The sequence below is a fragment of the Penaeus chinensis genome, chromosome 5 (genome assembly GCF_019202785.1).
Source record: "Penaeus chinensis breed Huanghai No. 1 chromosome 5, ASM1920278v2, whole genome shotgun sequence".
Taxonomy (NCBI): Eukaryota; Metazoa; Arthropoda; class Malacostraca; order Decapoda; family Penaeidae; genus Penaeus; species Penaeus chinensis.
Genome location: NC_061823.1, coordinates 34,410,514 through 34,435,809, shown reverse-complemented (window position 1 = coordinate 34,435,809; position 25,296 = coordinate 34,410,514). Strand labels below are relative to the sequence as shown.

At 38.5% G+C, this 25,296-nt stretch overlaps 1 protein-coding gene across 8 annotated transcripts in view; it reads left to right on the top strand.

Moving 5' to 3' along the window:
- The window catches only part of LOC125025714 (serine-rich adhesin for platelets-like), a 171,133-nt gene extending 146,127 nt beyond the window's left edge, over positions 1-25,006 (top strand). For 7 of the 8 annotated variants that reach the window (XM_047613863.1, XM_047613859.1, XM_047613861.1 and 4 more), the window contains exons 3-9: positions 3,522-3,809; positions 8,264-8,476; positions 9,475-9,781; positions 10,048-10,150; positions 15,574-16,459; positions 21,773-21,802; positions 22,534-25,006. In XM_047613863.1, coding sequence (XP_047469819.1) covers positions 3,522-3,809; positions 8,264-8,476; positions 9,475-9,781; positions 10,048-10,150; positions 15,574-16,459; positions 21,773-21,802; positions 22,534-24,438 — 3,732 coding nt within the window. In that variant the 3' untranslated portion in view covers positions 24,439-25,006. The remainder of the gene's footprint in view (positions 1-3,521; positions 3,810-8,263; positions 8,477-9,474; positions 9,782-10,047; positions 10,151-15,573; positions 16,460-21,772; positions 21,803-22,533) is intronic. The other variant, XM_047613862.1, reaches the window with a different exon arrangement.
- The last annotated feature ends 290 nt before the right edge of the window (positions 25,007-25,296 follow it).

Sequence of the window (25,296 nt, the reverse complement as noted above, 5' to 3'; positions counted from 1 at the left end):
AATTACTATAATTCATACACGTACATGCGTGTGTATGTGTGCGTATGTGCTTGCGTGTGTGCGCGTGGAAGTGTGTGTGTGTGTGTGTGTGTGTGTGTGTGTGTGTGTGTGTGTGTGTGTGTGTGTGTGTGTGTGTGTGTGTGAGTGAGTAAGCGAGTGAGTGAGTGAGTGCGTGAGCGAGTGAGTATGTGTGTCACAATACCTCCACAATAGTTCCTATCCAAGCTGGAATGACGTATATACTCTCGTTAGATCTTGAACACTTGATTTGTGGCATCAGCTTATGTCACTTTTGGCTCTCCTATCTGGCACTCACGTGGGAGGGGACGTTCGGGACGAGGCGTGACGTCATTTCTTCAAAATTCCCTTTAGATGGGTTTCTAAATGAGCTTCGAGAATCCTGTAGGGCGTGGTAGAGATAATGAATTATCTTGCTCACTTTCATCATCTCCTTCCCTCCTCATCATCATCATAATCCCTGTTATCATCATAAACATCCTCATCTTTATCCCCAGTGATAATAATGATAATATCAATTATCGCGATTATCATTTTCCCTATTGTTGCTCATGATCCTTTCTATTATCACTATCAATAAAATCATAATGCACTGCCGTTATCAACATCATCATTAACCATCACAGACAAAGAATATTCTCGTTCTTTGACGTCATCTCTTCCACCTTCAGCAAAATGTCCTAGCAAGACGCTTGTACTGAATGGCAGTCCCAGAGATTGCAGTTTCCACCCACGGAATTACAGCTGTGGGCAAAGCAAGGAGGAGGAGGAGGAGGAGGTGCATTATCTTGCGCGCTGTTTGAAGACTTTGTTCTGTTCTAGATCATTACCTTCTCTACCTACTGAAAGCGGCATATTTCTGTGGGAAGAACTTTTTACCTGACGTGGGCCTACCGGTCTTTATGCACCGGTTAATTCATGCAAGTGTATGTTCGATTCTTTTTTTTTTTTTTTTTTTTTTTTTTTACTTCCGGGAAGTATTGGATGCTTTAAGTTTTCTTTCTAATTATCTCCCTAGCTGTCGTCATCACTGGTATGTATACGTATATATAAACACGTAAAGGATCCACTTAAGTATGTATGCTGTAGGATCGGTGTATCGCGAGCACCATTGATTTCCATCACAATGCAGTGCGCAAACCTTTAAGAAAAAAAAAACTTATATAAGTCTACCTTTCAGATCATAAATGACAAGTACGAGTTTATCTATACTAAATTCTTCATAAATGTAATTTTCGGGGAACTGTTTATATTTTTTGCATAATCGGGCAAGCAGATAAGATAACTTAACAGATCAGCAATTTTACAGTTTGATATTCACGTGCTTAATTCTGATAAGGCAAAAAATAATTTTGTATAAAACAGGTACCCTTTATCAAGAACTAATGTTATAACCCCCCAACCCCTTTAACATAATGACAAAACATTTATTGTCATGACAACACCTTTTTCTTTTTTAATGAAGCATTTCCTTTTGCAATATTTCGTAAAGAAAAGTAACTTATCACTCTAAAGTTATCTGTATTAATAACATGGTCTACATGAGGTTCCCACACAAACAAGTTTTGTCATCCAGATTTTTTTTGTATCAGTGAGAAAACTTTTTTCTTGTCTGATTTACCGCTAATCTTAGATATTTTAGGCGATGTAGTAACACACACACACACACACACACACACACACACACACACACACACACACACACACACACACACACACACACACACACACATTGTAAACAAATGGAAAGAGGTAAAGTTGTCTTAACGAATACAGTTCCCAAGGCTGACTTTTTGTTCGTTCTAAATTTGGTGAATTCCGTTATTCTAAACTGACGATATTCAATAAGAACAGAAAAAAATAATAATTCCGAGGACATGGATATGCCGATATCAGCGCAGTTACATTTCTTTCATTAAACCGTGTCCTGTTTATACCGTTACTAAAACTTGTGAGTAGCGCTTCTCTAACACTAAACCCATTCCTGCGCATTTCCAATTTCATCGCATTTGGGAGTAAAATGGCTTTTCCCCCCTCTCCTCTTATTCAGTTTTATGTGCTATATTCACTGGCCCTTTCTGCAGGACTGCTCTTTTCCTCACCTTGTCAGCCTGGGGCATGTCGTAACGAAGAACATTCCATCTCAAACAAGTAAGCGTCTTCTGAACGCTGTTATTTCGAACTTTTTCGTACCTTTCTTGTAAAGTTAGTGGAAGTGCGTGTTAGAGTATTGCATTTTGATGAATTTTCAATTATCACATTAAATGAAAATAGTTAAGACATCTTGGAGTGTGAATATAGATTAATTGTAACGGTTAGGAAAGGGCAAGTACTCATACGGGTAATACGTCACACACACACACACACACACACACACACACACACACACACACACACACACACACACACACACACACACACACACACACACAGCTTATTCTCCTAAAGTTGTAACACTCCGATCTTCATTTTTATTTGTAATTTATTTATCAACTGCCCATGGTCAAGCAAAAAAAAAAAAATTAGAATGAAGAAAAGCCTGTATTTTGTATTTTTTTTCTTTCGCCTCTTTAAGCATACAACTAGCCCCAATCTCACTTTTGTGCAAGATGCAGTCATACAAGGATCAACTTTGCGAAATGACACAGCGTTCCTTGCTAAGCCACAACTTGGAAGATCAGAAGTATATAAGGATGGATTTCACAATTGCAAAGTCAAAACGCAGAAAATCATGGAAAAACCAAGTGTCTTGTTTTCAGCCATTGTAGTTATAAGGATAAGTGGAAATGGAATAATCACAGAATTTTAAAATAAAGTAGTTGTAATGAATAAGCATAGTGCAAGAAAAATTGGAAATTTTCCATGATTTAATTCTAAAAAAATAATACCCAAGGAAACATCTAACCATGTAATTACATACAATTTCAATGAATATTTTATTTTCTCATAAGCTCTTGTTCTTTCCACATCTTTGAAATTATTCCACTTTTCCCCATGCTGCGTAACATTTACCCGTTACGCTGACTGACAACCATCCATCTTACTTAACTAAAATAATTCTTTGGTCATGGTTATCGAGGCTGTGAATGAAATTGGACTGGTAAGAGTGCAAGTAGGCTCCATTTGAAGGAAAAAAGTGTTTTCGCACCCACAAAGCTGGTTTGGACTGTAATAAATATCATCCAGTTTCAGAATGAAAACCAACGCACATACACACGCGATATGTGTGTGTGGATAGACAGATTGATATGTATATCTATATATATAGTTAGGTAGATAGATATGTATATATATACATTTATTCATGTGTGTGTGGGGAGGAGAAGCAAGCGCACGCGCGCACACACACACACACACACACTCAAACAAGCATATATATACACACATGTTTGTATGTGATCTGTCATTTTGCCAATGAAACTGTTATGCTCGTTTTTTCATCACAGCTTCCCCTCCCCTCAAAAAAAGCAAGACTAATCTAATTCCGACCTCTCCCCTTGCAGGATATCCCAGGGGCGAGCCAGCACCGAGAGCCGGAGAAGGCGGGGTACCTGACGAAGCTAAGCGGCCGCAGCTTCCCCTACATCCCGCAGTGGAAACGTCGCTACTGTGTCCTCGCCAAAGGGAAACTCTACTACTACGAGCGCGAGGACAGCAAGGCCGGCGACAAGAGCAACGGGGTCATTAACCTCGAGTACTTCGACCAAGTGGCCGAAGCCGGACCCAAGGACTGCAAGAAGGCTACCAATGTCTTCATCATCACCTCCCAGGACAGAAGCTTCTTCGACCCCGTAAGTTGGCGTTATATATATTTCTTCCACAACTACTACTTCTATTTCATCTTCTTTTCCTTCTTCTTTTTCCCCTTCTTCTTCTTCTCTTTTTTTTTTTTTTTTTTTTTTTTGCCTTTCTATTTATCTTCTCTTTTTTTCTCACATCTGATTAGTTGATGTACTTCATCGGGATGATCATCAAGAAAACCTTATTTAATTCAGCAATTAAAATAACATTACTGGCACTGTAAGTAAAGGAGAAAAGTAACAAAGTGGTAATGCAAATGACTAGTCAAAACTGCTATTCAACTTTTAGGACCTTTAAACCTATTTTGTACAGAACGGCAAAATTGATGATGAAACCTTTGTTTCCCGTCCGACAAGTAGTGTTTTGATCCTTGGTTCATAAGCGGGTTTGGTTACAAATAACCTTTTCAATTAATCCAGAGTACAGACATACAAACCCTACCCTCAATTTCCACCATTATAAAAAAAGTGGACCTCTTGTTATCTTTCCCCAAATTAGATGCTCAGAAATGCAATCCAATATCAGTTCATGCAAACGCGCGCGCGCACACACACATACATATATATGTGTAACACGCACACATATGTTTTATATATATATGATATATATATCATATACATATATTTATACATATATATAAATATAAATATATATGAATATATATTCGTGTGCGTGTGTTTATTTATTTATGGAGAAAAATAGTGAGATAAGCTGTGAACTTGATCCCGGAAGTCATCTCATCTTATCAGTTCATTTCCCTTCCCTTCCTTAATTTATTAACTTCCCGATTACTTGCATATTTCTTGTCAACTCTTCTCTCCTTTTTGCTTTTGATGTTTCTATTCATTATTATTATTATTATATTATTACTATTATATTACTGCTAACAATAATAGCTATCATTATTATTACTGCTTCTAATACTACTATTTTCATTATCATCTTTTTAATTTATCATTATTGTTATCATCTGCTTTTATATCGTTTTCTCCTTCCATTCTTATTTATTTCTCACCTTCTTCTCTCCTTCCGTAAATCATCCTCGTTCTTCCATGTCTTCGTCCTCTCTCACGGTGAGACTTAGAATGCATTCAAAAAAAAAAAAAAAAAAAAAAAAAAAAAAAAAAAAAAAAAAAAAAAAAAAAAAAACACAAGTTGAACCCAACAGGAAATGACGAAAGCATTTTTGATCGAGGGGCTAAAAATACCGCCCCCCCTCCCCCTCCTTCCACCTTTTTTCCAAAGACGTGAGTAGAGAAAATTGGGTGGGAGTTGTGGGGGGATGTAATTATGTGATATGGCCTTTATCATTCTTCCCCCCCCCCCCTTTACCCCTCTCTTTCCTTCTATTCGCTTGCGTGTCTTGGGCAACTTTACCTGTGCACGCAATGGTCCGGGTGGCAATTTCCAGTTCCATATTTAGTTTTGCCATTATTCCATTTTTGGATGCGATCGTTATGATTTGCAATTTTCTCTAATCAACTCTATATTGATTTATGATTTTCCACATGCACTGATTGTATGTTTGTATATGTATGGATCTTTATCTACGTGTAGTGTGTTTGTATACATATTCATCCCCACGAATATAAGTGTAGCCCTTATGTACACGCGCGCGCGCGAAAATGTTTTTGAATGTTCTTTCAGCCATTCTTCACAAAACCAATTCATTTTATAGTATTCCGTTTAATCAGCGTATAACCTGATTGCTGAAGATTCCCGTAGATACACTCGCCTTTGCTGGACAACATAAGAGCAAAAGGGCCAGAGAAATTAAATATGTTGTGCGCTTATGAAGACTGATGCTGAGATATTTTGATTAAACTAATTTTCGTTCTCATATTCCTGAGCATTTCACGTCCGGCAGAAAATGCATGAAAATTATTCGCGATCGTTACTGGTAATCATATCAGTGATGAAGAATAATCATCTATAATATTCATTACCTTGTCCAACTTTATTATTCTTGTTGAGTCGACATATTTTATAATTATACTTGTATATCTGTTTATCATCAGTATATGCTTACATTCTTTGCATTGTTTTGTTAACTCCTATTAGTCCCTCTGTCTTAAATGTTCATTTCTTGTTCAACTCTAAAAATATATTGTTTATGTATAATAAAAAGCAGGCTCATACGAATATCTGATGCGAATCACAACAAATATTTACCAATTACTTCACATCCATTTGGCTGGCTTGCTTGTCGTTTGCATGAACAAATCTTTCACAAACACGCGATTTTAGAAGTCTCTGGAGCATTGTGTTTATACGTCATCGATTAACCCAATGCTTAAAACCTATTGAAACTGTTAACAACAATTCCTATTGCAAATAGAGAAGATTAGATATACATTTAAATAAAGTAATTTTTATTTGCCCCTATAAATCTTGACAATGCTATAAAGTGCGTATAAGAACTACTACTTCTAAAGCTGGATTAACTAATTATATGGAATTAAATTCCGATATCTGGCTATTATTTTCCCCTTTACTATAGCCCATAAGGAACGAAAATGAATTCTGTGGTTTAATCAGAAAAGGGACAACTAGTGACACTACTTGGTATAGCATATGAGGGATTGCAAACACTGTAACACGTGAACAATATGTAAATACGAAACAAATGTATAGATCTGTATCTCTCAGTCTTTCGCGTACATAATTATGACTGAGACTTCTGACACACCGGGTCTAGTATCTTCCTCATTAACGAGGCGAGACAATTACTTAGTACCATAATTTGATTCATCCTTTCATCAATCTAGTTCACGTTCGACATTCAGCACATTGACCTAGTAACATCTTAAATACCATCACGTTCAGCTTCTTAAGCTTTCTCACAGTCTTCTTAGGAATTTTACAGTTAGCAGAGTGTTTATACGCGGCACGATACACTAGGATTGTGTATGCAAAACAGATGCGACTTAAATCTAACATTTTGTATTAAATATAAAAACAGGCCAAATTCACAAACTTCCGTACACGTGCCTATATAGATATACTATGTACTTATTTTTTAACAGCAGCAGCAGGAGACATGCTATTACTAGATGCAGTAGTGATTATCACATTTTATTATAGTATTTTACATAAATATAATCTCATTATGATTTATATGAGATTTACAAATGTTCTTAATTTCTTGTGATACCAATAATGAAAAACGTAAACGCGCGTTAAATTTATGCTTAACTAATGATATTAAATCAACAAATTTATTACAATTTATGAAATATAAACCCATATACACTTACTCACATGTGCGTGCCTGCGTGAATATGTCCGTGGGTGAGATTGTGTGTATTTGCCTCTCGGCTCATTCTCTTCAACAGTAAATTTGTGTATTTGGTTTAGCACTATCTAGCACATCATCCCTAAATCAGTCTTTAAAATTGAAAGTCATTAACCTTTTGTTTATATATACATCTCTTCTTTAATAACCTACTGGATGATATATATATTTCAGAAATTCCTTGCTTCTCGAACTATCATATTCTTTAATGTAGTCATTTTATCCACTGACCCTTACATTCTCGACCTTTTAAATACCCAGGATCCTGTACACGCGCAAAAATCACATCTGCAAACCACACTATTATTTTCTACTCAAGTATACTGTGTTTACTCTCATAATGCTGTTGCTTTGGACCTCAGTTAACCCCATTCTACCCTTGTTTGCTTTATGATATAAATCTCGATTAAATTCCTCTCTAACTTTATTGGTCGGGTTCGCAGCCGTTCTTCATCGAAATGTGTGTGTACGAATACTGTGTTTATTAATCATCAATCAATACGCTTAATAATGTATGCTTTTCCAATATAATGTATTACAACAGACAGTTTTCCCTAACATATCCCTGCTTATATATTTTTAACAGACTGAATTTTCTGCTCTTTATGATCATCTTACTGGTTAATAGATTGTTTTCTTCATAAGCAGTCTCGGTTAGTATGAATAAAACAAAATGTGAGGCTGGTGAAAGGGTGGGCGAGAGAGAAAGAGGTGAGGGTGAGAGTGTGGGTGAAGGTGAAGGTGAGGGTGAAGGTGAAGGTGAAGGTGAGGGTGAGGGAAGGGAAGGGAGGGGAGGGGGAGAGGGAGAAAGATATCAAGTAAACAAATCGACATGACACCCATCAGGTGATATCTCTTTCAACTTGAGAGAGAGAGAGGGGAAAGTCACGCAAACAAATCAATATGACATGCAGTACTATTCACCCTTAGCAGCAAATCAGGTGATATCCCTTTCAACTTGAGAGAGAGAGAGAGAGAGAGAGAGAGAGAGAGAGAGAGAGAGAGAGAGAGAGAGAGAGAGAGAGAGAGAGAGAGAGAGAGAGAGAGAGAGGAAAGTCACGCAAACAAATCGACATGACATACAATGCAGTTCACCCTTAGCAGCAAATCAGGGGACACCCTTTTCAAATTTTCTTCTCCCTCCTTTAGGGTCGACACCTGTTCTCGGCGGACACGCTGCCGGACATGAAAGACTGGATTCGGAAGCTTCAGTCAGCCTTGGACCAAATACGAAACAACAATCGACCTGCGACTTCGACCTCATCCTCCGTGAAAGAAGGAGGAAAGAGAAGGAAAGAGGATAACGCAGAAAATAAGGAGAACGTACAAACTGCAACTAAAGAAAGAAAGAAAAAGAAAGAGGTAAGTATCGGAGATAATTTTATAAAGGAATATATGCAGACATATATAATACGCACCCTAGATGGATGTGCGTACGTAAGAATCTTAAAATTCACATATATTTACGGTCATCGCATGGTATGTAATAACTTTATAATCTAAAATGTTCCAGAAAGTATGTCCCATATTTGGCACGTAGTTGACAGTCACACACCCATACCTGTAATCATACAATCTCTTTATAACCGTGTCATTTACAATAACTTTTGATGTGAAGGCGAAGCCGGTATGCTGATTGGGCCCGATGTGTAGTTGGTATTACGTCTGACCTTCAGAATGGATTAAGGTTGGATGGACACATTTCCTTCCCGCTGCTTTATGGATGATATCAGAATCCGAAACTTAATCGAATTAGACTTCACAAACAAGGGTGCACATCGACATATCAAGAGGGACATAGAGATTATAGTTATTCTTCCTATTCGTCTTCACGGTTATGTAATATCCCTTTGCCCCGTACGTAGTTTGTTGATAATGTCGTCCTTTGACAACAAAGTGATGAACGAGATACACACAAAGCCATATGTTTGACCTTTAACCCAAGTCAGTGACTTTCGAGCTTTAACTATGATGGAGGCCATGTAGGCTTTGTATATCTATATCAGTGGTTATAGCGATTGGCCGTTGTCTTTATCATGACATCATTAATTCTAACGAGAAGATATATATATATTTTTTATTATACGTAACAACCATATACGTGCACATGATTGCACGTCTATATGTCGAACATCATTGACCTTAGTTTCAGTGTGCATTCAATGTTCAGTAATTAGAACAAGAAATATTAATGTATTTGCTATGTAAGTTGTTACAAAGAATCTGAATAGGTTCAAAAATACTTAACCTTTCCCTGTGAATAACATTCACTCAATGTTCTCATAACGTTCAAGTCAACAACATATCATTCTGCGAATTTACTCTTATTTCACACTTATATTTTCTCTCTGACCCAATAGGATTCCTACCGCGCCCGTAAGTCGACGCGTGTGGGCGTGAGCTCCGATAGCCAAACGGAGGTAGTGATGGCGGAGAAGGATTCAGAACCGCCCCTCATGCCTCCTCACAAGGGCGTGCAGCTGCCCGGGATGTCGGCGCACAAGGGGATACAGCTTCCAGGGATGGTACCGACGGAAGCGTCTCGTCCCGCAGCTGCGTCCACGCCAACGGAAGTAGCGAAGGAGCCTGAGGACAATGAAGACGGTTTGCCGACGGCGGGTCCCACGCTCACATGCGTAACCAAGCAGAGGGTGAAGGGCCCTCAAGGTATTACTGGTTCTATTCACGATTCGTATTTACTGCACGATTAATGTAGCTAGACAATTCGTCGTTACTGGCGAAACAGAAAATTGCTCTTAATGAAATGAGAATCATAATTTTTTTTTTTTTTTTTTTTTTCAATATGTTAGTAAAATAATTTTCTTCCGAATAGACACAGATATTAGTTAACTACCACAGAGCATAAGTACCTAACGTCTGGTTTTCACCATCTAGATAAAAGTCATCCATACTAACCTCTCTTGCCGTTGCAGGTCGTCGCGCGCCTCAAAACCGACGCACTCTCGCCGCAGCAGCCTTGAAGAACCGGGCAAGCTCCCTATCGGCGCTTGAGTACCAAGAGCTCAACGACAACAGGTCAGAGTCTAGTCAGGGCAACAGGGGTTCGTCAAGAGATTCAAAGTCATCAAAGTCATCCGAGAACGACGTAGAGAAAGTAGAGGATAAACCGGAAGTCCGCAGTGAAAGCTGGTTCAATGACATTGACAGTGATCTTTTCTTCTCTAAAACCGTTCAGGAGAGGGCGAGGGATGGGCATGAGAATGGGCCTAAGAGGGTGTCAAAGCGTTCTTCCACCTTGAAGGTCAATTTCGAGGAGAAAAATATACGAAAGCCTCGCACTCGCTCGAGAAATGGATCTCTTCTCGGGTCGAAACTCTCGCGAATGAGGGAGACGTTCGTGTCAATCAAACGGAACAGGTTTGAGAGCAAAGAGCCCATAGGAGCAAGCCATCCTGATGAAACTGATACTTCACGGTGGACTTGCAGTATCTTGTAGCGTGGCTTTTCCACTGCGAAGGCATACAGAACGTAGATTACTGTTTAGGTGGTACACTTACGTTACTTTTAAATATTGTACATAGATTTGGCAAACTTAAATATATTTTACTTGCCAGAAAGTCATTATTTAGTTTGAGAAGGTATATATAGTCAATACAGTTATTTTATGTATAAAAATATAAATAATGCAGTGTCACGTTTACTAAATACTCGTGTGTTGCTTTGACTCCAGTCATTAGGGAAATGTTACCTCAATAAAGGTAACTATTTCACAAGAAAAGTGTTCGCGAGTGCTCTTACATGTCCAAATGGCTACTTGTGCGTGTGTTCAAATATATCCTTACAGTTGAGCCTAAATCAGATGTATCTTGTACTAAGCATGCCTTCCAAATCACATAGCGAGGATATGCTAATCTTGAGTGCCAACAGTCAGAATAAAAGATATTTGATATTTAGTAAAGAAATTTCCACTGGCAAGACCGTGAACGGTTATGGTATAATCAATTAGTTTGGCAATAAATAGATAATTAGATTTTAAAAAATAAGAAAAAATCGACATAATTCATGTTCTGAAGATTTTACCTTGAGGTCTGAAAAACCGAGTCTATAATTTGGAAATTTTAAATGAGTTCCAAAGTCGTTTCACCTTTTTATAGAGTAGCTCATTTTAAGATTGTGCATTCGTCTTCAACTAAATGTATGCATATTGCTGGTATAGAAGAATAAAAGTAGATATGATTCAACAGGAAGGTCTCGATAATTGAGAGTTGGGAAATATTACACATGGCTGTGAACTGACATCACGTACACAAACGTTTCTTAAAAAGTTGCTATCCACAGGGTATTTTATATATAAAAAGTTGGGGGGTTGCCATTCCAAATATAATAACTAACTTACCAATACTATTTGCATGTGACCCCCTTATCTTCTCCCTCTTAACCTCTCTATCTTAGTTTTATGACTTCGTGCCTTGCCTCCCAGCTAGCATCTTAATCGAATCCAGCCTGTGTGATTAATGCAGTAACATGCATAGCCGAAACACAAACGTCATAACAGCTGCTGGGACTTACTCTTGTCACGTATATCAGCGGGTCACTTGTACATACTACAGCATTGTCTTCCTCCTGCCTTTCCCATGCAACTTCGGCTTCCAATGCTACATTTACTTATCAAAATCTTATATTACTCGACGTTTTACTCATGCAACTCCGTATACCCAAGAAGCTAACAACACACGTCAACATAACAGGCTTAAGCAAAATGATATCTGTAATATTTCAGGTATCTAGGCAATTTACAGCATCGCAACTCAGCAGATCTTTTAAAGGTCTGTGCGTAATGTGGCTGGTATATTCTAAACTATGCAACAGGGTATATAAATTAGGGGGGAGGGGGTTAAAAATCATAGACTTTAGGTTTAGATATTTACTTGAGAAAAGTTGGTCGTTATATGAAGATATTAGTGCAGAGCTTGTACAAATAATTATACGTCAAACCCTAACATAAAGCCGAAAATATAATGACCACTTACTATTTTTAACTGATACCTTTGATGAATTAAATTAATAGTTTCTTCTGTAAATATAAAAACAATGAAAGTTATTTTACAGGATGTTAAAATGTAAATCGAGAAGAGAATAACTACTTCAGCGTTCTCGATTTTATTACGTAACTTTTTTAAAAAGTTCCTAAAAGTCACTATTATAAGAGCTTTATAGCCTTGGAATCTTTCCTTTAAGGGGATTAAAAGGCATTTTTTGACATTAAAGATAAATATATCTAGTCGGCATACATGATTTATTCGTCAATATCAATGTATGAATTCAAATATTAACCACTACTGCATCGTGAACTTGCAATCCCAGTGTTTGGAATTAGAATATCTTGAATATAAAATTTATTTTCCTTATTACGTCCTTTTAGATTCATGTCGGATCTCCCAACGTTTAATTAATGATTCTGGAGGATCTATCGATGGACAAGTCTGAGATCACGTTATCCTTGCAGTCTCTGTAATGTTATGCAACCCAATGTGCCTTCCACGTGCAATGTGATATGCAATTTTTGAATGCATAGGATCATTCTCCGCTGCGGTTTAGGGCGTGTGGCCGCCAAACTGACATGTTACTCGCCACCTTGTGATTTTTTATTTTTTATTTTTTTTGGGGGGGGGGGATCTTCAAAGCTCTCCTTTTACCGGTGAAGAACGACCGACTTGCCTGGACTGTGCCTTTCCCTTGTCTTCCTGTAAATGTCTGTAGCTTAAATTAAGACTTAGGAGTACAGGCTCTTGGGGATAATATCAACGAAAAGAAGGTAATGTCAGTGCCACGGCATCCGTTTCATCCCTGTTCTTCATCTCCTCATGTCTTGGAGACGATGTGACAGATGTGGCCTTACAAGGAAGTCCGATTTGTAACTCCGGAGGACATTGTTGAATATGCATCTTACTCAGCTACATTTTAAGTTATCAGTGTAGAATGTAGTTGTATTTCTGATTTGTTTCTTCTCCGGTTAGTAGAAAGAAATACTTCAGTGTCTTACTTTTCTGTATGTGTAGTCTTGGTGAAAATTATAGTTTTGACATGCATAAAAGATTGCTCATGTATTTTATAGATTAAATGATGTATTTTCATGCATTTTGTAAATTTTACATGTAGGCTACCAGTACAACTGTCCCATTATTTTGCCTCTGTTTTTTTCTGAGTTCAATATGTTTGTAGCTCAATGTGAGTTAGTCTGTATCAGAGTCCTATATACACATTTGAACGACCCTATAATAGCTTTATATTGAATGCTTGCATGTTGTATGGATGTGCGGTGATATATTTTGTTTGACTTTACATATAGCAAGTTCTCACCTCCATGTAATGTTTTGAACAAGTTCCCTTTTTGTGTGTAGAACCTTTTAGTTGACTGGACCCTATAGTTAATAAAGTTATGTTATGCAGTAGCTGTGTCCTTTCATTAACCCTTAACCAGAGAATGTTTAGTTGAACATGTACTAGTGGCCAGTTGTGCAACCCTTGAACCCAAGTGTCTGTCTGCCTTGCTGATGATACTTGTAGGATACGGGAGAAAACTTCGTGAACTTAAGGTAAGGAAGTTTTAAATGTATCATGTCAAAACGTACTTAAATAGATTTACGCATTTATATGTAGTTATTATTGAATGTTTCCTTCCTAGAGGTATAGTTACAGGTTTTCTTTGCAGTAAACTTAACAAAATATTTTTAATATTCTCTATTATTATTATTATACTGATTTCTTGCATAAAACATAATGATACATACCATGTTCTTGCACTAACCTTGTACTATGCTCTAGATTCAATTAATTGCGTAATACTATAACACCAACGTAAGAAAAAGGAAAGTAAAAGGCATTTACCTAAATTGTGTTAGGAAGAATATAAGCAGGTAAGTATAGTCTTGAGTGGTCTGGATACCCTTTTCTGTAACTCCGTTTATTATTGGCTTACCTCACCCTGAATGATTCTCGCAGTATTTTCACTAGCAGCTTCTGCCGTTTGTCGCTATCACAGGATGTGAACCACTTCCCTTACTGTCTGTTGGTCTGTGATATTTTTTGGAAGGATATACACCGCACCCATTCTCTCTTCTCTTCTCTTCTCTGTTTAGTTCTCCTCTCTTCTTTCTCTCTCCCCCTCTCTCTCTCTCCACACATATATATTTATAAACATCATGCATATGAACCTTCTCTATATACGTGTGTGTGTGTGTGTGTGTGTGTGTGTGTGTGTGTGTGTGTGTGTGTGTGTGTGTGTGTGTGTGTGCGCGCGCGCATGCACATGTGAGTATTCGCGTATATGTTCGTATCCGTGTGTACGTCTGTATAGAACAAAATGAAACTTCATAATCACTTTATGCAATATTAAGGTTATTACAACCATACCATGGCAATGGTGATTGTATGGAAGTAGTAAATTGCAGTTAAAACAACTTGCTCCTATATTGAATACTAAATTATGACCTAGGATAAATTAAATTGTCAACATCCACATCATCCAATAAATCCAATTACAATTTTGAGCTATGTTAAAAATTTAAGAGAAAAAAACATATCTCTCACAATGTTCCAACAACGATAAACTGTGTCCAGGCTATATCTGACATTAACGTATGGAAGTGGAAACATTGTAAGTGCTGTAGATAAATAGTTCTGACATTTTTTAGGCTGCAGACCAAATTACATTTTTTTAACTCTTGAGTTTTAGTTTTCGCAAAAAAACTGTTGTGTGCATGTATGTGTGTACGTGTTTATTTTTGTATTGGAAAGTGTATTATCGTGTGTGTGTGTGTGTGTGTGTGTGTGTGTGTGTGTGTGTGTGTGTGTGTGTGTGTGTGTGTGTGTGTGTGTGTGTGTGCATACATACATATATATACCGACATGGCTTTAATCAGTAATTTTCACACGTAAACCGAGATTATCATATATCGTCAGTAAATCTCTCTCTCTCTCTCTCTCTCTCTCTCTCTCTCTCTCTCTCTCTCTCTCTCTCTCTCTCTCTCTCTCTCTCTCTCTCTCTCTCTCTCTTCTCTGAGGTTACTACATGTTTCCCTTTGACCTCTCCTTGTTATAAAAAAAAATAACGACCCAACCACATATGGCTTTATACATTTTTCATCACGATGCTCAGTTTTTTCCTTCTCTAAACACTTTATGTTTTGAAGATTTAAAGATATGCATTCATTTCTGTATTGTAATGATGAGTAGTTTATTTTGACTAGGTATCATAATATCGTCGCATATCATAGTAATACCATACTATACTTTCCTTTCCATGCATTCATTTCTGCATTGTAACGATCAGTAGTTTGGTTTTGACTGGGTATCATAATATGCATCACATATAAGAATATAATTACATATAATAATAATATACTTTCATTTGCACTTTCCAGATACTTCACTAAGCATGAATTGCTACGTATTTCATTAAAGTGCAAACTAATCTAATCTTGCTTCCATCGTTCCAGTGAGGCTCCTTGGCTGAACAGATCGCTCGACATGCTTGAGGACGGCGAGAGAGGCGGTGACGACACCCCCGGAGGACCCGCGCCCGCGAACGGCTCCCAGCTCGCCCTCGCCGCCGCGGCATACTCTTACTCGAGCGAGGAGGACGCGGAAGATGACGACGGGGAGCACTCGCACGCCGATTCCCTGCCCACCTCCGCCTCGGCCATGCCTCCACCTCCGCCGCCAAGGTCGGCCTCCTACGGCATGGAGCTCCGGAGGCCTCCCTACTTGGCCCAGCTGGGACACCAAGCTGCGCACGCCTCCAGGGGAGAGGTCGGAGGCTCCATGGGGGAGCTAAGAGAGCCCAAGCGTCGCCAGGGTGACAGGCGAGGCTATGGCGGGGGGAGGGCGGAATGGCGCGGATCTTCGGGCGACAACTGGGAAGGCTCCCGGCGGTCCCTGAGCCAGCCGAGGGACCCTGGCAACAGCGCGTCGCCCGTCATGGATGACCTAGACAACATGTTGATGAACGAGAGCATTCACCAGACCAGCGCTATTATGGACTCGGCTAGCGACGCAGGAAGTGACGGAAGCACCTGCCGCGCCTCGGATAGACCTCGGAATGCGCACCACCAGCCAGCTCATCACTACGAGCAGCCGCGGAAGAAGACCCCGGATCTGAGCCGTTTCACGACGGCCGTGCGCCACCTGCAGCGACACGTCGTCGAGATCGACCGCGCGGTCTTCGGCATCACCGGCGACGTGACAGGCACCAGGCAGGAAGTCACCTCCCTCAAGGAAGCGGTTCTAGCCCTGCAGGCCGACACTGACACAATCACCTCTACCCTCGCACATCTTACAGATGAAGCTATCGCGGCTCAGCAGAAGATTAGCTTAGCCAAGCAGGTAAAGTCTTCGCTTGTGTACACCCAGGGCTGTCGCCAAGCCATGAATAGCAGGTGTAGCGCCTTGGCCCATGGAAACATCCCTCTTTTTTCTTACTAACAAGAAACAAATACTAACAAGAAACAAATTACGTCATCGCTAAAGAAGTGGCTAGAGTAACCACCTTTCTCTTGCCGTTCAGCTAACACTCGATGCACCTGCCAGGACTTCGGAAGACAGCTACATTTGCCTTGAATACAGAACACACTCTGCTTATCATGAGCATCTAGTAACGTCAAGAGAAAGTGCCAAAAGATTGTAATATGAGATGATACTGGCTTATAGCAGGTGTACTTTTTTGTTATGACTAACCCGAATGCATCTACCAGAATACCTAACAGCGACAAGCATCTACACCTACCTGGAATGTGAAAAGGAAAGCTAGATGCATTCCCTCTACCTAGCTAACACAATCTACCGCGTAATTCTACTGTCCAGTTCCACTAAAATTTACAAAACTAACATTATCGTAACCTCGTGTTATCAACATAGCAATAAGTGACTAACATCAGTTACAATTAAACTATTAAATTCGTTGGATTCAGCCAATGGTAGGAATGAAAACAGTAACATGGTTACCTCTTAATTAATCTACTGTATTAGGATTCACAGGAAATACACTGCATATACTGAATATGTGCGTGTGAGTGTGTGTAGAAATGTAGGTTTATATATATATATGTGTGTTTGAAAGAGTGGTTCGTGTGGGATTGTATGTATAAATATGTATATATATATGTATACATATATAAGTATATATGTATGTATGTATGTATATGCATGTGTATATATATGTATATACTGTAAGTATATGTATATGTATATATATATGTATATATACATATACATACATATGTGTATATATGTACGTATGTAAAATACATAATATATACATACATGTGTGTATATACACACATATATATGAATGTATATGTATATATATGTGCGTATATATGTATATATATGTGCGTATATCTGTATATCTATACATACAAATTATGAGTATATATATATACAAATATATATGTATGTGTGTATGTGTGTATGTGTGCATATATATATACATACAAATGTGCGTGTGAGTGTTTGAAAGAGAGTGAAAGACAGATGTTTATCAGCACAAAGCTATCGCCATCGTCTTCATGCTCTTTATTCGAATGCCAATATCATGACTTACCCTTGTCATTACTGGAATACCCTGTTAATAATCATAATACGAAACACCAGTTCTGCCTCTCAGGCGTTTCACATATTGTCAAGTACAATTTGTTGCCACTAACCTCTGCAAGATATCACAAGAAGCACTCTGCATCCTGAATATTCTAAGCCTTAAACAGTATACTTAACACTATACCTTTTCGTCAACGGACCAAGCATTTTTAAAGGCTTGGAATTTGTTTTCAATACCAGTAGCTGTATTTCTCTTCCTGTTAATACTGTGTGACACTTGAAGTTCCATATATTTACATTGAAAAAACTAGAACGATAAAATAAGCTAACATCCGTGATGTCTTTAGGGGGAAATATGGGAACCTGAAACCATTCAACAGCAATAGATGACGGTAAAGAATTACTTGTCTCCTGTTAGCAATGAAACACCAACTTAAAATGTATTACGCCGGCCGCATCCTATGGACAGTACCTTTTTTTATGGATACGCAATTAGGTAACAATCAATAATGCTCCGATGAAATTCGAAACTTTATTCAGAGCTAGTTAGTAATGCTTAATTTCCTAATGAATTTACTCATTCGTGGACTACTCAATCACAGCCAGTTGGGGATTTCGATAACAAAGCGACGGCTGCATGAAGGTTTCAGTTAACTCAAGGGCTTTAAATAACTATTAGGGATTAAAAAGCAAAGAATTGGGTCATGCGTCTTGATAACAAGAACATAAATACAAAGAGTTGTATAGGAATACGAAAATATAGATAGTTACTAAACTTTTTCTTCTTTATTTATCAGGGAACATTCTGGTTAGAATAAAATCTGAAAAAAATAACCTCAACCGCATGTCTGAAAATGATAATGAGATGCCATACTTTCACTTTAAGAAAGGCATTCATCGTCAGTGCACCTATCTTAATCCTCGGTCAAGATCATATGATAATTTCAATAGTGTTATTTCTACGTTTCTGTGCTACTTAGTTTAGACTAAGGATGAAACTCAGTGCCAGGTCAAGGTCATGAAGAAAAACAGATCAGCTGGTACTCTTAAGGTTATAAACATGAGATTCTCAACACCACTCCTCCCCCACACACACATACAAAAAAATCTAACAAAAGCTACTAAGGTCATTGGCAATACAATCTCAAAGATCAAATGAATTACTGGCTGTCAAAGGAGGAAAGAAGGATGTGGAACGCCACTTTCAGAATGGAACTTCTATACGTTTAGAAAATGCTTATTCATGATCTAACCAGTTACATAAGAGCATTAGTCCTGACCGATATAAAATAAGAATGACTCAAGTGATACTGTATCAGACGGGAGTGATGAACAAGACTGACTTAACTTATTTCCACAGCAGAAAGGATCCAGTAAGATAAGGATACACAGCGATATAAGAGTTAAAAGGAGAAATTCCTGCAATTAACTTTTTTTTAGACATAGCAAGATTGCGTCTCGTAAGACTAGACTTAGGATGAATGAGTTAATAACGACTGTATCCCGTAACCAGGTCAGCACATGAAATGACCTCGAATGAACTCACATTAGAAAGACACTTATCTTATCGTAGGGGACTTCTTATCTAGTTATTAAACAGATGAAACTGTTGACCGATAAGCATTTATTTAGTTTTATTTATATACTTAGCATTATTTCAACATAGTAAATACACAACTAGAGGCACACTTAGGCTTATACATCAACACATATATTATGAATGACTTCGCGTGATACTATACTATCAACTATACGTTTTTTCTTGAACTTGTTAATGGATATCAGAATACCACACAACCATTAATCAGTGTGGGTGTATATGAGAATAAGAATGAAAGTCATCGTTCGGTGTTCCAAAAAAAATATGATGTTGTCTGTCTATGCAATAATATTTGTATTTTTATAAGTTTTACTGTTTTTTGAGTGATGTCGCGTATTCAGATTGTTATTGTAGCTCAATTTATTTTCTGTCTGGTTTTCGTTTTTCATTTGTAGCTTTAAGGAGGTGGGAAGAAACCACTCTGAAGCATGTTTCCCAGACCGATTCGGTCACGGAACGAACAAGCCTAATCCAGTATTGCGGAGATAAAATACCTCTACATTAAATATGGACATAATTTTGTACATGGACGTGTTAACAAGTTTCTTTTTTTTACACTTCCATTTATCAAACTCCATCAAAACACTATGTAATTAAGAAATTAAAAAATGATAAATATCATCTTACAATTAGGATGGATCTATGTCTTTTGTAGACATATTTTGATACTGAAGTTAATGTGTAAGAAAATGTTATCCGCGCAGACCAACCTAACATATCATTTATACTCACTCTTTCTATCTGGCGTCTTGCTGTCATTTTCTAAGGAATAATGGAATTGCTTCTATACAGGAAGACTGGCAACTGAGATATTTCTTTAGGATTTAATTTCAGTAATGTGTTTCGTGATTTATAGAACTTGTAATCTTTAGAACTCTAGTTTGCCTTGCTATGACAAACCTTGTTGGTACATGACTATGATGTAGATTTGATCGGACGCAAGAAGCCTACACGTGGGCATACTGTTATCCACATGGGAACGGACACGCACTATCATACATGCAAACTTACATAGACATACAATTTGTGTGTGTGTGCGTGTGCGTGCGCGTGTGCGTGCGTGCGTGTGTGGCCTGTGAATGTGTATGTGTGTGTGGGGGGTTGTGTGTGTGTATGTGTGTGTGCGTGCGTGCGTGCGTGCGTGCGTGTGTGTGTGTGGTGCATGTGTGTGCGCGCGAGTGCCTATATGTACTACCTAACTCTATAGATGTTTGTATGGTATACGTATATATGCATATATATAGATTCACTAAACTACGCACCAACACGCATACACACACGTGGAGTATACCAATACACACAGAAAAGAAATATGAATATTACATATGTAATGCAATATTCATATATCTATATGTATAAAGAATTGCGAAAACACTAGTTAAAACCGAGGCACTGAGAATGATCAAATCTAACCCACTTTATCCTCCTTGATTTCACTTTCTTATACATGTTAGGAGTCATTGCCTTTTTAAATGATTTGTCTACCTTAAGACTAACTCGTAATTCAACAAGGCCAACTAGAAGTTCACTAGCATTCTCTGTACTTACCATAATCTCATCATTTATAACTATTGACCACAAAAGAGGTCATGTTATGTTGATGTTATATTGTTACATGTTAATTGTGAATTCAATACAGGATTGTCTAAAAGCAAATCTTTCAATCTAACCTAATAACCTGTCTTTAGAATTAACATTTCCCTAACCAGTTATTGTCCAAGTATCTTTATTTACCCTTAAGATACATTTATGAAGCATATGTATCATTTTGGTAATGACACTCTATATACCGTATTCTTTATCACAGTCACATGGATGGATGTATACAAGGTAAGACTTACTGCTTAGTTCGAATTAGCTTAATAAGATGTATGCTATCATATCAATGTTTTTTTGTTTTTTTTTTTTTTTGATACATTATACTGTCTGGCATTATATCCATTGACGTTTCTGTACACAGATGAACACACACACACACACACACACACACACACACACACACACACACACACACACACACACACACACACACACACTAAATCAGTGGTTCTCAACTTTCTACTACCACGCCCCCCTTTACGAATGCATCTATGAATAAAATTCCCTCCCAGATTTAAGAAAATTATGTATATGTTCTTAGTCTTTTTATTGAGTGTTAATTAATCACATTATTATTAAACTTATCTTTAGCTAAGAATTACCAATATAATTAGAGAAATTATTGTTTTTTCCTCAAGGGATCGCACCCTCCAGGTTAAGAACCACAGTACTAATCACACACACACAAACACATACACATATGAATATATATCTAACTATATGTGTGTGTGTTTAATACACAATTATTCAATTAAATCTTAGTCTTAACGCGCTGTATCTTAAGTATCTCATCAATGTTATCCTTTTTATTTTTTGCAACCCTGTCCATACTTTTGATTTGCTGATCAGACAACTGTTCATCAATTTACCCATTCTTTTACGCCCTCTTTTTATTTCTTCTTTAGACCCGCGTCGACTTTCAAACAGCAATGAAAGTAAGATAATTTCTTGCCTATCGTTTCTTGCTTAGACACTCCTGCTTGGCTCGTCCTCTGTAGAAAGCTGACTGATCAAAATGTAACTGCTATGTGAGCATAACGCCATATGACAGTTATTAACCATTCCATTTATATTGCTATCTTATTTTCTTCCTTCTCTGATAAACACCAATTATCATTAATTGCATTTCTGATTATTTGTTAATACATTTGTTTATTAATATAGAACAATGGTTTCCTATGTCAAAACTATAGTCAATTTGCTATACTGACATTTAATATATGGGGTCCAGTAAGCTAATCATAATGTCTTAACACTTATAAATATTTAATTGGCATTATCATTATCACTGCATTAGTATATTAACAACTTATAAATAATTAAATACGATAATTAATATAAATATATTTACCATTACATAAATATAATGGGAATGAAGCATAAAATCCAACTCCATGCAGTGTTTACAACTTCCCTGGCTTTTCGTACACTAACTGTAAACGTGTATAATGACCATTAAAAGTCACCATAGATTAAAAAGATTCCTGGTAAAGTAGAGTGCAATGTGAATGTTTAGGTATGGCGGACCACAAACAGAGAAAAATTATCTGAAGTATTAATGCATTAATGCTGAAAATGCAATTACTACCACACAAGAAAAAGATTTTCCGTTCATTACTTGCAAAATAAACAAACTACTTTAACACCATGTCCATTTCCTCAACAGGAGGCAGAGGGTATACAGCGGTCGGTAAAAGCTGCCTTAGCAGAGGCAGAGCAGGCAAAGCGGGATCAACAGAGAACGCGACAAGAGTACGAAGAGCTGCTCTTAGAGATGAGAAATGTGGTCAGAGAGATGAAGGAAACGCGAGACGTCGCTTCCGGTTCACTGCCAGGCAAGAGCACCTACAGCAGTGGCGGTAAACTCAATCTACATGGATCCAGCATAAAGGAGAGCCATAGCAACAAAGACCAAAATATTCATAAAATCCAACACAGTAGTAGTTTAGGTAAACTTCCCCAGAGTAGTCTCAAATTCTCTAGTAGCATTAGTAAAGAGCAGCAAACTGGCGACAAGGAACGCACTATATGGAGTAAACCTTACCAACCTATAGTAAAAGAACATCGACATGAGAGCAAACAGGCAGAGACTAGAAATTTGACTACCACCCAGAAGAGCAGCACTGACGAACATTCTACTAAAACCAGTGGAGGACATGGTACATCCTCGAGTGCTTCTTCTGGATCCAGCAATACCAAAGTTCCCGAAAGTAGTACTGTCAGTACCTGCACCACATCAGCGCCAAGCCAAACGTCTTCCCAGGCGACGAGCACAACCAAGACCCCGCCTTATCAGTCTCTCTTCAGTAGGCCTTCCAGTTTGCTCTCCAGCCTCACCAACCGGTCATCGCTTACAAAATCAGTGTCTTTTGCTGATCAGAAAGATAAAGAAACAGCTGACAGTGGTAAAGGCCAAAGCACTGCTGAACGCAAGAAAAAGGAAGACAAACATCACTCTTCTGATAAAAAAAATAAGGATGACTCTAAGCACCATAAGGATGACAAGAAACACACAGGAGACAGTGGTAGTAAGGAGAGAAGGAGTAAAGACAGAAAAGACCACAGTAGCATAGACCGGAAAGAAAGGAAGGAAAAGAAGGACAGGCATGAGAGTAAAGAAAAGAAAAGCAACCTCAAAGAACAAAGTGATTCTGGAAACATTATTTCAAACATATCCCTAGAGGACATTCCCATGGCCGACGAGCACAGTCAGGATTTACTTGACAGCAAGTCTCCAGCGCTTCATATATGCTCGTCTTCCATCTCACTCGTGCCTCCAGCCAACTACAGTTTAGGCAAATCGTCGTCAACGCCAGTGGTCACGTACACTAACCCGGGCAACAGACCTCGAGTACTACCTCTCAACCGTGAGCATCAACGAGGCGATTTCTCCAACTCCATGACGGAATCGCCTGAGTCACCGTTAGCGCCCAGTCCTTTCCCGCGGTCAGCCTCGGCTCTCCCGCCGCTCGATGAGTCCAACTCGTTCTCTGAAACGTCATCTCTGACATCTTTCCATCGTCCTGGATCGACTCCAGGTTCTTTAGCTCGACATGGATCTATGACGACTGTGCCTGAGGACCGTGCTGTAGTGGGCCCTCCGCTAACGAAGAAACCAGGGAAGTTTGCCATCAGCCGCCAAAACTCCTCGCCGAATATTCCACTCCAACGACAAAATTCTGCTCCAGCCTTCCCTCTGCAAAGGCAACACTCCCTGGGAGTCGTGCCAGAGAACGGCCGCCTACCTCGCCAGGAATCACTGATGTCCGTTCCTGAAGAGCGTCCCATCACAGATCAGACGCTACCGCTGTCTCCAACACCGTCCATGACATACTTTCCCATATCGCCGTGCGCTTCCCTGTCCGCTATCGCCGACCCACGACCGGTGTCACGAACCTCGATGGAGCTCGTGACCGGACCTGTTTTGGCCGGATCGTCGCTTCAGGAAGCCTCTGCCACTGGAACCCTTCCCGTTCTCATGCCCCTCGAGGAGGAAGATGAGCCCTCAAAAACCTCTACTCTTAAGAAAGACTTCAAGTCCCATAAAGACGTACTCGGCATTCTTGTGTAGTGTATGTATGAACATTTCATTCTCACCTCTTCGATTGTATAACTTTGGGTTTAATTGATATCTAATGAATTGGTCATGTGTCCTACAGATTTAGTGATTAGTTTCTTTTACAGAGCTAAATTTCGAAATTTAATGTATTTACTGACATCCCATGTTTTTAACACGCCATGCACAATCAGTAATCTTTTCCTAACATAATTCCAGGTAATACAGTTGTGAATATGTTCCTGTATAGTATATAATTGTAATCTGCTGTCTACAGTATTCCATATTACCCTACATATTCTTAGGAAATGAATAATCGATGTATCAAGTCAAGTTGTCTATTGTATTATATTCCTATAATAGTCGTGAGTAGCACTTGACTTGACCGTGAATTTTCCATATGGGTGAAAAAAAAAGACTAAAACGGAGTATTTCACCGTCTAGTCAGGTATCAGCCAGGTCATGTTTTTTTTTCTCGAGTTTTAATACTTTTTCATGCATGTTTTTTGTCATTTTTTTTGTCTATGAAAACGATATCATAGGATAATATTTATGTGAATAATCCAATAAACCTAATAAAACACTCAATGTATAATTCTCTCACCACCCCTTAGTCCTGAATCGCAAACAAATAGAAATTATACCTTTCGGAATGCTTTTACTCTGCTCGACAGTGACATATCACCAACGCCACGGGGACAAAGGGATATCAGACGCTTAGATTTTTTTTTCCTTTTTTCATCGGAGCCTTGGTTCTGGCATTTCGAAATGAACAGAGTGAGCACAGCACGCCCAACAGCAAGCCCAACAGAGGCGGGGACGACAGCGAGACCGGAGCTTTTGTGATGCAAATGGTTGGCAGTGGAAAATGAC